At 31.9% G+C, this 14,007-nt stretch overlaps 2 protein-coding genes across 9 annotated transcripts in view; both read left to right on the forward strand.

The window, feature by feature from the left end:
• LOC127733912 (toxin CfTX-A-like) overlaps positions 1 to 6,263 on the forward strand; it is a 179,763-nt gene extending 173,500 nt beyond the window's left edge. For all 5 annotated transcript variants that reach the window (XM_052243376.1, XM_052243378.1, XM_052243375.1 and 2 more), the window contains exon 2: positions 4,826 to 6,263. In XM_052243376.1, the coding sequence (XP_052099336.1) occupies positions 4,902 to 6,164 (1,263 nt within the window). In that variant the 5' untranslated portion in view covers positions 4,826 to 4,901 and the 3' untranslated portion in view covers positions 6,165 to 6,263. The remainder of the gene's footprint in view (positions 1 to 4,825) is intronic.
• The window catches only part of LOC127733915 (toxin CfTX-A-like), a 105,978-nt gene continuing 92,082 nt past the window's right edge, over positions 112 to 14,007 (forward strand). For 2 of the 4 annotated variants that reach the window (XM_052243383.1, XM_052243380.1), the window contains exon 1: positions 117 to 267. The gene's annotated coding sequence lies outside the window, so the exon portion shown is untranslated. Of the gene's footprint in view, positions 294 to 14,007 lie in introns of all 4 variants that reach the window. The other 2 variants (XM_052243388.1, XM_052243386.1) reach the window with 2 other exon arrangements.

The following is a 14,007-nucleotide window of genomic DNA, read 5'->3' on the forward strand; positions in this document are numbered from 1 at the left end:
CTATGCGCATAAAAGTCTTATAATGTGTTTATCAAAAGAAATATTTTGTTTTATTGTGTATAAGAGGAAGATTTATATTGTACAATGAATTATGAAATCTTTTGTTATCTAAATTGTGTTCCAGGTTAAATGCCTCTTAGATATTGACAGCGACAGGACACCTGCTTGAAGCTTTAGGTAATAAAGTATATAAACACTTTAGAATTTTAGATGAAGGAATATTTGTGAAGTAAATGTATGTGCACTTATAAAGAAACACAATTTGTGGTGAGTAAAATACTATTACAAACAAGGTAATACAATTATGAAGTATGTAATATAAATATGTTTAAAATATAAAATATAGAATTAACTTATATAAATAATGACGATTGTTGGTAAATGAATGTGTAATCTATACATTTGTTCAAAGTGTGCCTTTTGTATTCAAATGATAACTATAACTATAAAACCGAGGCATAAGCGATTTCATAAAAATGTATATATATCTACAAAAGAGCAAATAATAAGGAAAAAATAAGCAAATCCGACTATTAATAGTAATTAAAATATTTGAGATAAACGGTCAAGTTTGTCTATTTCGAATAAGTGTGTTTTTTTTTTTTTTGATTAAGCGATCATTTTGATAAAATCATTCGTAACGTTCTTAAAAATAAGGAGGATAGATGTTTCATTAAATGCTGTTTTGTTGAATTAAATGTCGTTTCGACCTTTCCAAATACTAAATTTTGCCGAGAACACTATAAAATTTCCAATATTTATTTCCGTTTTATGAAGATCTTGATTATATCAAATAATCATGTTTTGGAATCAAAGTTTAGCGGTATATCTATGCACAGAGATAGCAATATTTTTATTTCTTCAATGACGTTTTGAATTTTATAACCATAATAGAATAAATGATCTTGGGTTTCAAAACATTTGCCACATAAGTTACATAGGCCATCGGACTTTCGAATTTATTCAATTTAAATTCAGTATAATGTATACAATGTAGTGATTTCCATTGGAATTGGAAAATATTGTTTGATACAGGCAGCTTGTGAAGCTTCTTTCAGACTGATTGCAAGTCTTGTTCCGTTCTAAATGTTCTATTCATATAATTTCACATTTTGCACTAGTACATATTTTATTTTTTTTTTGTAATCATTTTAATTGAATATTTTTTTTGGAATGCATGTTTTTTCCAAATCATGATTTTGAATGTTGTTATTCTGGATTTTTATGTGCTTCAAATTAGTTGGATTAGGAATGGCGCTTCTTAATTCCTTAATCCAATCAGTGGGGATTGATTTCTTTATTATATTGTATTCGCATGTCCAATTACGTTTATCTATTAGTTAATCAAATATTATTTTATTACTATGAAAGGTTTCCGTACAGATATTCCAAACATCTTTTATTTTGGCGATATGACTCTTGGTAAAGGAAGGGAAGAGCAAATGTTTCCCTTACCATTTTGTATTGTTGTTACAAAATATATTATATTCAAGAATGCTATTTTGTTAAAAATCGGTCATTTTACTATTAAGTTCATACCATGTAGTAACCATCTTTTAGTACAAATTTGGCATATATAGTTAATGTTAATTCCATTTAGATCTTTACAGGTACATATAAAATATTCAATATCAAATTTTTTGTCAAAGTGTGTTAGCCAGTATTTGGCAATTGCATTCCATCTTTGTGTTGTACTTTCTAAAATTCTAAAAATTAATTCTACATGTTTGCTTTTCATGAAACTTTCGAAACTGATCATTTTGATACCCCCGAAGCTTTTATCTAGACAACATATTTTTCTGTCGACAAGGCTGACTTTAGAGCCCAAAACAAAATCCCAGGAAATTGAGTTGTTTTATCTTTATCACACTCATTAGGTATACCCCTCATCGCAACCTCGTATCCCAAAATAGGTATTAATTGTTTTCTTATAATCAATACTTTACCTCTCTAAGTTAAATGTCTTGTTTTCCAAACGTGAATACAGTTTTTTATCTTGCCAATTAAGGAATCCTATATTTTATTGTTATAAATGTCATAAGCTTGGGGCAGCTCTAAATCTTTTATGTTATCCTTGATACAAGATATTTTTTGAAACTTGGTTTTTTGCCCTTTAAACAATAAACAATAAACAAGACTTTTGTTTTCTCGAAGTTATTTTGGAACCGGAGGCTTTTTCATATATTTCCAACATTTCAAAGGCTTTTTCAGCCAATAGTTCGGATTTTTTAAAAGTTGCGCATCGTCCACAAACATTGATGATTTAGTTTCAATGTGGCCGTTTATCGTTGGTATTTTGATTCCTTGTATTTCTACATTTGCGCGAATGACATCTTTGTCTGATTGATCTGCGTATTGAAAATGATTTAGACAGAAAACCATTTGTTTTAATACGTTGCTGGCATTTTGAAAAAGCTTTTTTGTCCAGCTACAAAAATTATTACCAAAATTGAAGCCCTCCATTACGTTTATCAGCCATCCCCATTCGACTCTATCAAAAGCTTTCTGCTGGTCTAAAAATATAGCTAATCCCTATATATCCTCATGTGCTACATATTCAATAATATCCTGTAAAAGTCTATTTCCATCACTTATATTTCTACCCGTTTTGATCCGATTGAATAATTTTATCTAATAACGGTTTTAGATGCTCTGTCAACATCTTTGATATAATTTTATAATCCGTATTCATCAAGCTTAAAGGCCGCCGTTTTTTTTTTGTTTTTTTTTGTTTTTTTATTTATTAATTCTTGTTCCCCTTCCTTATGTAGTATCATTCCCTGGTATTGCGATTTACTGAGTTCATTTTCTACAAATACTTCCTTAACTACTTAAGTGAAATCCGTTTTGATAAGATCCCAGTATATATGATAAAATTCCGATATAACCCCATCCCTTCCCGGAGACTTATCTTTCTTAAGATATTTAACTGTCTTTCTTAATTCATCAACGTCAATTTGTCGTTCTATATTTTGTCTATTATCGTCCGTCAGTTTCCTGTCAATACGTCCGATAAGTTTTTCTGCGCTATTTTTGTCCACACCCTCAGTGATAAACAACTCGGAGTAAAATTTAACCTGCTCTGAAAGTGTTGAATTAATGTCATTTCATTTTCATATTTGCCGTCCGAGCATTTTAATCGATTCCATAATTTGTTTTAGCTTAATGTTTTTCTATATTAAAGAAATATTGTTATTTTAAATGAGAGAAAACACTTCCATGATGAGATAAAAATGATAATTAATTTAAAGATCTTGCTTCTGCCTATTCTTACTTGTTATAGTTACTCTTTTACTAAAACATTTTTTTAATAATTGCCATAAAGACAAAAGTAGGCGAAAATGACTTTGAATGGTAATATGTGCCGATTGTCAATTCACTTATTTGTAGAAGTTATTTTGCTTAACATTGTTGCTTTTTACAATTTACTCTTTCTAATATTGCTCTCGTTAAAAACACTTAAATCGGAGAAAATTTTACTGAAGGGCAATAACTCAAAAGGAGTAGACAAACTGGTTTTGATCATGTTGACATGTCTGTATATCTAATATAGCTGACTGACTCTGATGTTTCAAGTTTGAATTCGCTCTCTGTGCTTTATAGTTTTTCAACATCTTGTTTTTGCTGATTGTTTTAGCTGTGTACAGTTTCTCTTTATCGATAATAAGTTTTAGCAAAACACAAAGGATACAATCATCATTAGAAGGGGGAAGTTGACTGAAGATTCATGCCAGATTTGACTTTCTTGTAGATCTTGTCTGGCTAATAAATTTTGTTATATAAATTTTTCTATATTTATTGCAGTTTCAAGATTACTTTTAATTCGACTTAAAAATGGGTAACAGTCGTCATTTAAGGGCATAACGCCTAAATTGAGTCAATGGGCAATTGCGGTCATGCTGATTAAACAGTCTTGTTGGAAATGTTTGCTATTAAATTTTCCATCTATCTTTAAAAGTTTTCAATACAAAATAGCTTAAATATGCTAGATTGCCTCCAAGGATGCTGTATGATTCAGCTGGTATGTTTGCGTTCAATTGATACAATAAAAAAAAGAATAACATTTCAAGCACAAACGCAAAATCAAATTTTTATTCTATATTATAGTATTTATTTATTATAAGAATGATAAGTTTTTGGTTCCAATTTGCAAAGCAATTTCAGAGAATCAGAATTTTGCACAAGTTTACAGACGAAGATGGCGGATGGCAAGAGATCAGAAAAGCTTAATTTGCCCTGTAGGCCAGGTCAATAAAAACACAAAATACAATTCGGCGGTTGTTTAGTGATTTTAAGTTTTTTTAAGTATTTTTGTTATGTTCTATAAGGGTCGTTGCTAAGAACTTTTAACATGACCTGGACTTCTTGCATTTAACCTTATTACCAAATAAAAGCAATAATCGTTCTGAACAGTTTATCTTTTCAAAGTATGGGTATATTTGAAACCATTTCTAACAAAATCCTTATTCTAACTAATTAAATGTTATATTTTAACGAACAAATCTTACAATATTCAGTTAATTAAAATGTGTGCATGATAACTGCCTGAAAATGAAAATCCAAGGAGACCATGGCAACGGGGACAGAAACACTTGTTTTGTCAATATATTTCCTATATGTATGTCGATAGCTACCAACACAAAATTGCAAAGCAATCTCAGACTTACCGTGCCCCAACTTTGTTGGTGATTACAGGGAATTGCTATTAAATTGTCCTGAGTCTAAAAAGTTAATAACTGTTTTCCTTGTCTACTAAGAAAATGTACACGGACAGACTAAATCTATTTATTTTCAGCTTAGTAAAATCATTTTTTTTTAATTGCAGACATGAAAGTACAAAAGCGTTCTGTTCTTCTGCTATGGATTTTGATGATGTTGATTTTCATTGCGACAGAAGCTAGATGGCAGACATCGCTTGGAAAAATCGGATCAAGTTTAAAGGCCAATCAACAATTAGCAAAAGAACAACTAGGAAAATAGAAAAATATCTAAAAGATGACGATGGATTGAACGGGATTGCCTCAACAATAGACGCCGTCGGTAGTGCAGCTCCATCTTTGACAAGTGGTGATGTCGCAGAAATTGTCTCTGGTACATTAGACATCCTGTCATCAATTACAGAACTGATTCCAAAAGTCGGTCCGATAATAAGTAGCATTTTCACGGTAATATCTGGATTGGTAAGCTCAATAGGTGGCGGTGATACGGACATTGGATCGGTTGTTAGGAAGGCTATCGATGAAGCACTTAGAAAGTTCGACGATTCCAACCTTAGAGCAGAAGCATACGGTACTGAGAAAGTATTTGGCGATTCATTAGCATACCTTGACGGAATTACCGATTTACAGGAACATGAACTTTCTGCTCTGTCTGCACATATTCCTATCTATTCTGGAGTTAAATTCCTCGGAATAATACAATCAAAGATAAGAGACAGTTCAAAAAGCCAAGATGAGCAGCAGGTCAAACGGGCAATTGAATACACGCGACTTTTTGTAAAGCTGACTGTCCTTAGATCCGCCGTTCTATGGAAAATGTACATCACTGTCAAACAAGCAGGACATAGTGTGTCAACAGCGAATAGCATTCAAAACGTAATTCAGAATATGAAATCGAACGACAAAGAATTTTTAAAATTTTTGACGAATCCCACATACCAACAAGCTATTTTCTTTGTACACTTGAAACCATCTGAGTTGCCTGAAGTTTCGAAGTATTTAGGCAAATGTGAACTTGCTTTTCAGAATCTGGCATTCTTAGGGGAAAGGTCTCGTAAATTTCGGACCCAAAAATGGCCAACCTGGTATGCATTTATGCGCAATGATAAGTATGGTTCCATAACTGGAACAACAAATTTAAACAATCAAGGATACTTCCTCTTTGATACGATTTCGTCAGTAGACAATACTTTCTATTTGCGTTCAGTGAAATGGCCCGAATGGTATGTGTACATGAGAAGTGGAGCAGCGGGTAGATTGAATGGATGGAAAGGAAATCCTGGCTCTAGTGGACAGTGGAAAGTAATCAGGTTTTCTGATGGGTATTACATGTTGTCACCAGAAAAGTGGCTTGACTGGTTTGTCTATATGAAAAACGACCCATCTGGAACAGTTCGTGGTTGGAAAGGCGACCCTGGAGAACAAGGACATTGGATGATAATATAAAACTGTTTTAACAGAAATTGGATGGATTTCTGAATGCGTTTTCTTCTTCAGAGTGTGTTAATTTTATGAATTACTCAAATAAAACCATATTCATATGTTTTTCACACGTTATTTGACCTTTTAAAAGCTGCTGTTAGATTTTATTTATTCACACCCTATTTTGCTTTGTTATATGATTTTAAACACAACGTGGACTTGAATAACACCTCGCCAATTTCAAAGATAAATATCTCGCAGCGTTTGTAACTTCTGAAAGTCTTTTTTATATATCTTTACTGAAACATAATCTTATCAATTCGTGAGTTTTCTTTCGGATTCTTAAAATATTATGTCGTATATTTGAATGTGTTACATAAACGCTCAGCGATATTTATTTTAATTCTGACCTACTATCCATCAAGGATTAACGTCCTGCAATACAATTATATTTTTACAACAATAAAAATGTTCAACTAAATGTTCAATTTAATGGAATACATGACATAGTTTGGTCGTTTTAACAATGATGATATGTGTAAGTATTGCCAATGAGACATCTTTCCACTAGAGACAGAATGTCTAAGACATACACAACTACGGGTCACCGTATGACCTTCAACAATGAGCAAACACATACCGTGTAGTAAGCTGTAACAAATCCAAGGTATGTCCAAAATGTGCATCAATCCAAATCAAGCAGAAAACCGACCTTGATTTATGATAAACTCAATAAATGAAAATAGCTATGGAAGATAGAAACCCACAATAAACCAATGGGACAGCTAAATAAAAGATGTTGCAGCGTAAACATATTTGTGATTGCTTAACCCTCCCATAACCTTGAACAGTGGTGTAACAGCACCCCGAAAAAAAACTTAATTTAGTTGGAAATGGTTTGACTCATCAAATCGATACTAAGCAAAAAAAAAAAAAAACTAACAGAGAGACAAAGGACACAATGTCCTGATCTAAAAGTGTTTGCAGTTAAGGCAAGCAAGTTCTAAAGCTTCATATGAAATATTTATAAAATTTTCCCAAGATAAAATATCAATCAGTACACCTTAAATTGATTTAGTGTGAAGACGTCATGAGCAGTCCAAGAAAAGCATGACTTTGTACAATGTCAAAATATAAGTATCGACCGACTGTAGAATTATAAGTGTTCATAAATGGTTAGCAATTCCTGCTTAATCATGTATAAACTATTAAAACACATCAATGTTAGTTCCGATATTTGGTATGTTCTCTACAAGGACGGTATTTAAAAATGGGAACAAATCAAAACAACAGCACTTAAAGCTTCGGTGACAATGCAAAGAACAGCAATTTGATAACAAAATAGGTGTGGAAAACAAGTAGATATTTGGAAATTGTATCATGCTTATTCTGAAAATTGCTGTATGGCAGAACGTAAGATATTGAGTGCATATGGTGTTGTTCGCTTGGTTTATTGGTGTCATGTTTTTTCTTCTTGTTGGTTGTCGGATGGTTTGCCATGCTTCTTTCGTCGTAAAGATTTTCTCGTTACTTGTCTTAGTTACATCTGACTAAGTTCAAAAAGATATACATTAACAGAATACAGAAGGAGTAAAGATTGTGTTTAATATTTGAGTTATCCAGAAGAAAATCTCAATCAAATATAAAAATAAGACGATTTTGATTTGGTATGACAGCAAATTAAGCAACTCTCAACTACAGACCAAATGACGTAGAAGTTAGCAACCATAGGTCCGCAGCGTATTGATGTAATACTGTAGAAGAAAATAGTTCGCTTTTTGTATTGATAGGTCTCGTGGTTAAGATGCATACACAAAGGATATCTGCGAACAAGAGAACGGGAATACAACTTTTCAATAGCGGTGCTTTCCTAAAGATAAGATAAAGAACTTTCTTTTACAAGTAATACCAAGTACACTTGTGTTATAGTAGAGATGACCAGGATATTGACGAACGAACGTACGAAAGCGTAACTTGACGCATCGTACAAAACAGGAGCTGCTTTTCATACATAGAACATGAAAAACATAAATCGTAACATAAAAACTCTTGTTGAAGTTAAGGAATTCGCATCGTCTGCATTAAGTTTACATGAGATATTTCCTGTCTCTGTAGCTAACTCCTCACGTTGTATTGGTGATTAATAATGTAATGTTTTCTACAATAGAAAAAGGTGTATTCGATAAACAAGACTCTGCTTTGAAAATGAGGTTCCAAAAGGGATTAAAATGCGTTACGGAGTTAATACAAGAATGATAGCATAGATATTGACGCTTTTTATATAATTGATATGATTGATTATCAATTTCAAATCTGTTTTTTTTTTCTCACTTATTTTAGTTGGCTTATACCCACAGTACAGTCAAATAAGGCTGGATGCAGAGAACCTCTGCCCAAATTAAAAATAATGTGTAGCCAAAAGAGTTTTTTACGAATATTTTGTGAAAAAAAGTTGATACTTCAAAAGGCATTGAAGTTAAGTATATTGATATATTGATAATAAAAATAGAGTTGCAACTCGGCTATTGCATCTTTGATGCTCATTACGTTTTCTGATTGCAAACCGAAAACAACAACAGATACATGTATATGCTCAATTTATCCAACAGACCGCGTTAGATGAGTTGCATACTGTTAAGGGTCCAACTTTCTGAGTAAAAATGGATATAACTCTAGGGAAGTTGGACCAGATCATCCTATTCATGCGTACAGATCGATCTAAAGTACGTTTCACCTTGCAGAGTATCACATGTTGGTAAAATCTGATAATATAAGGAGAATATAATTTTGAAATTTTGATTTAAACATACTTACGGCAACTAATTTTGTGACATTTTTACAACTACTATGGCTTGTTCCCTACTCATGTGGAAATTTTGGGAAAAAGCTTAAGTTTTTGATAAGTACAAAATAACTTATTTGCCAGTGATTTCATGTTAACTGTTTTATACACTATATCAATAAGTATATCACTAGACGAAATCGTTTCTACATTCTAAAAGTTAATAAAAAAAAAAGACCTATAGGTTTATTATTGGGAGGACAGAAATACCCTTTTTCCCCACGTGAGCTCAGCAAAACAGAAAGGCAGTATATCAACATTCCGAAATAAAAAAAAAAGGTTGACGTACCTTCTTTTAAATAATATTGATTATCGATCATATCATTTGCCTTCTGGGTATTTCGTGAAGTCAATGAAACTTGAAATACTTAAATCTTTGAAACGTATTTCAACAATTGCCAAAAAAAAAAGATTTCAGAGGATGCCATGAGTATGTGCATACTGGATAGGATTACACTTTATATACATGTAAGGCTTTAAAGTTGTCTTCGTGTGCGTTATTGATGGACCCTTGTGTAAATTTAAATCCCCTTTAAAAAAAGGATCGGCAGAATACCTGTAATGACTATATTACTATTCCCCAGTCACCCTTGACGGGGTGGGGGGAGGCTTTGAAACTTGAACTCCCAATAAAAATATTGAACAAACATAAGATCCGACAACAGTAATTCAGTAATCTTATAATTTATAAATAATTTCAAATCTTCAAAATCCTGCATAAATATTTGTTTGAGCATTGCGAAAGTCGTCGGTGCACTCGAATAATCCTATGTGTGATGTACATTTCATCATGCTTTCAACAATAATAATCACATTATGTCGTAGATATGTAACACTTGCGGATATTTTAAAACGTCTTTCAAATATATTATGAAAACCTTTTTACATCGGTATATTTTATGCGTTACTGTCTATTATCATGATTACATGCCATCCAAATAATAACATCGTTAAGTTTAAAGTACGTTTTGTAAACATACAATTACCGCTCCGGTCCTATTACGTTCGTTCGTCGAGATACGTTCGTTCGTCAATATCCTGGTCATCTCTAGTAAAATTGTTCAAGCATATTAAACATATTAATATTTTTTTTTCAATTGAAAGGTCACATGACTTTAATCTCCTAAAGGTTCACTGGGGCTAATAATAATAGTCACCTTTATGGGTATCCTTTGGTTGTTTGTGATGTATAAATACCCAGTCACATGAAATATTTGCAACAAGACGTTCATTAATCAACAATTGATGAATCAATATAAATTAGCAACTATAGGTTTAGACTTGTTTATATATATAAACCTTCGGGTTTATATGATCCGTTCATCCTATTTTGACTCTTTCAAAATTCAAGAGTCTATCCTAAATTGAGGTAAATTATATGGCCTTCCAAATACCGTTTTGATTCCTAACATCACTGAAGAGACATTAATTGTCGAAATCCGGATATGGTGTACAAATTTTTGCACCTCATGTTTGCGGTATATCATCTTATCCGCAAGTTTATTATTTTTCTGTTTGATAATTAATTAATAATAAGATCTATTTTGTTCCATCTTGTGATCCGTTTATTTGGCAATCGCCAATGGCAGTCAGCAGGGTTTAAGAACATCAGTTGTTCGACCTGCTAGTCAAATGCGTTCTGTTAAAATATACTTTTTCACTCATTTGGTCTTTTGGAAAATGTTGGCCCGAGAACACAGTTATTTCGTAGTGCATTTCTTTTAGACAATAAATTCAAATTAAAAAAATCGCACCTGCTCTATCTCAAAACAATTTTTACAGTGTAGTGTACTACTATTGATACAAATAATATCAAAATTATAGAAATTTCTACCAGCTCTAACTCAAAATATTGACAATTCTGTGTTAAGGGGGGCTAAAATTCAGTTTGACAGCTTCAGACATTCTAATTTTTGACCTTTTTTAACTGGACCAAATCACTACTTAACATAAAGATTCAGCACCCAAATGTTTTTAACATGTAATTTCATCCCCTTACTTAATATTTCATGCATAAAATATCAAGAAATAACTTGGGAAAGTGTATAAAAAAAAAATGCAAGTTATACACTGTTCACACTAGGGACTATATTCGTAGACAACGAAAACCAAAGGACGATAACTGTGTCCTTGGACCTAATAGGATAGAAAGACTTGACCAATTTTAATAAAACTTTGCATGACCTAAGCTTAGGAAATTATAAGATAGTTGGCCAAGTTTCATGGCCTTAGAATATATATTATAGAAACTAGGGCCATTTTAATATTGAAATTTGGATGTTTATTTTTGACGTTTCAATCAAATATTTTCAACTGTAAAGAATTTGGCCTAAAAAATTTAAATATTGCTAAAATTTGCTTTTTAAATACTCTTGAATATAATATAATTTGTATTAAAAGCAGCGGAACACTCATTTGATTTATCAGATTTATTACAGCTATTCAAAAGTCAAATTTATATGAGCCTGTGCCTGAAAATAGAGATTTTCGAATTAAGGGAAGCCTTACATCAACATGCATTTTTTTCAACCAATTTGAAGTTTTTGAAGTTTTTTAACCATACATTATTTTTCCATATATAATAAATGTACTTTAAATGTAAAGAAAAGTGACAAAAAGCATACCACATGAGTATAAAATGGTCTTAGGCCAAGTAAGACTGAGAATTATTTAGAGTCGATTTAGGCCGTAGCCAATATTTACATATAAAAATGCACACAGAGGCTATAAGAAATGGAAATTTGTTACTTTTTGCTCATTTCTATGCTAAGATGTTATGATACAAGAAGTCTAATTGCAAAAGGACTCTTGAATTCAACTTTTTTTTGCAGACAGTATGGTCTGATGACCAGTTTTTCACTTTTCAATGGAAAACTTGCATGTAGTTTTAGTCTCAATTGGCATATATTTGAACCGTTTACTATCCTAAAGAAGAAAATTATGGTAGCATATGAAATGAATAGGGTGTACTGATCATTGCAGAGTGGTTTTTTTTACAGACTTAGTGAAATATTTGTGATGGACTACAGATTTTATGTACAAAGCTCTTCACATTTCACATACATCAAACAAGCCGTTTAACCAGGGACATAAATACAAATATTCTGCACATTTTTTCTGTAATAATCTACTTTTCTCTAGATACAGAGTTCACAAATGGTTAATCAAATTTGATTTAAGCATAGAAACACAAATATCAGGAAAATAAAAAGCTGTCAGATAGAAAGTCAGCATGGCTCTTAGGCATAAAATGGAAACTGCTTTAAAATGCCTATTTTAGCCATATAATGCCAAAATGGGACATTTTAACAGAATTTCTGTCAAACAAAGATGTAAATCCTTTACTTTTATTGAGTTTGACAAATTGAAACCAGCAAACCATTCAGGAAAGTTGCCAAAGTACAAAATCTACATTTACGGAATTCACCACTTAGGCCCGAGAACACAGTTATTTCGTAGTTCATTTCTTTTAGACAATAAATTCAAATTAAAAAAATCTCACCTGCTCTATCTCAAAATTTTTTTTACAGTGTAGTGTACTACTATTGATACAAAAAATATCAAAATAATACAAACTTCTACCAGCTCTAACTCAAAATATTGACAATTCTGTGTTAAGGAGGGCTAAAATTCATTTTGACAGCTTCAGACATTCTAATTTTTGACCTTTTTTTAACCGGACCAAATCACTACTTAACATAAAGATTCAGCACCAAAAGTTTTTTAACATGTAATTTCATCCCCTTACTTAATATTTCATGCATAAAATATCAAGAAATAAATTGGGAAAGTGTATAAAAAAAAAATGCAAGTTATTCACTGTTCACACTAGGGACTATATTCGTAGACAACGAAAACCAAAGGACGATAACTGTGTCCTTGGACCTGTTGTTTGTGCTGTATTTAGACCCCTCTACCAAGAAATTTGTTTTGCATGCACACGTATAAAAATTGCGGTTTTTATCCAACGCAATCATAGGTTTGAACGTTGTTTTCAATTTAGACTTGTTTATATTTTTTATTTTGGGCTTGTATTATATTTGCCTTCGGGTTTATATGATCCGTTCATCCTATTTTGACTCTTTAAAAATTCAAGAGTCTATCCTAAATTGAGGTAAATTATATGGCCTTCCAAATACCGTTTCGATTCCAAACATCACTGAAGAGACATTAATTGTCGAAATCCGGATATGGTGTACAAATGTTTGCACCTCATGTTTGCGGTATATCATCTTTTCCGCAAGTTTATTATTTTCTGTTTGGTAACAAATTAATAATAAGATCTATTTTGTTCCATTTTGTGATCCGTTTATTTGGCAATCGCCAATGGCAGTCAGCAGGGTTTAAGCACATCAGTTGTTCGACCTGCTAGTCAAATGCGTTCTGTTAAAATATACTTTTTCACTCATTTGGTCTTTTGGAAAATGTTGTTTGTGCTGTATTTAGACCCCTCTACCAAGAAATTTGTTTTGCATGCACACGTATAAAAATTGCGGTTTTTATCCAACGCAATCGTAGGTTTGAACGTTGATTTCAATTTAGACTTGTATATTATATATATAAACACTTCAAAACTACCAACAATTTTTGTTTTTGTTTTTTGTTTTATTTTTTAGTTTGCCACGCCAACTTTGGGCAAGTGAATATAAAACTACTCACTGTTACAAGTATTTTGCAACATAACTTATAATGTCGAAGTAATCCTATTGAATATTACATTGATATTTTTCGTCATTAGAATTTTGTTCATATCTATTCTATGCATAATTATTTTTTTTATAAAAAAGCTATTTGAAAATGTGTTTTAAAAAGTATGGTACTTGGCTTAGAGTGTATAGTAATTCATCAGATTGATAATTCAAATAATACAAATAGAGCAAACAAAGAGAATAAAGTCAACAGGAATATCATGAACTCCAAAACAGTTGGATACCAGATGTGTCGGTAGAGTTTTACTACTGGTGCATCAACCTTTCCAAAGTTATAAATGGTATCTGAAAATGGAAGAACAGCCAAAGGGTGCAA

This window comes from Mytilus californianus, unplaced genomic scaffold (genome assembly GCF_021869535.1).
Source record: "Mytilus californianus isolate M0D057914Y unplaced genomic scaffold, xbMytCali1.0.p SCAF_3, whole genome shotgun sequence".
NCBI classification, from domain to species: Eukaryota; Metazoa; Mollusca; class Bivalvia; order Mytilida; family Mytilidae; genus Mytilus; species Mytilus californianus.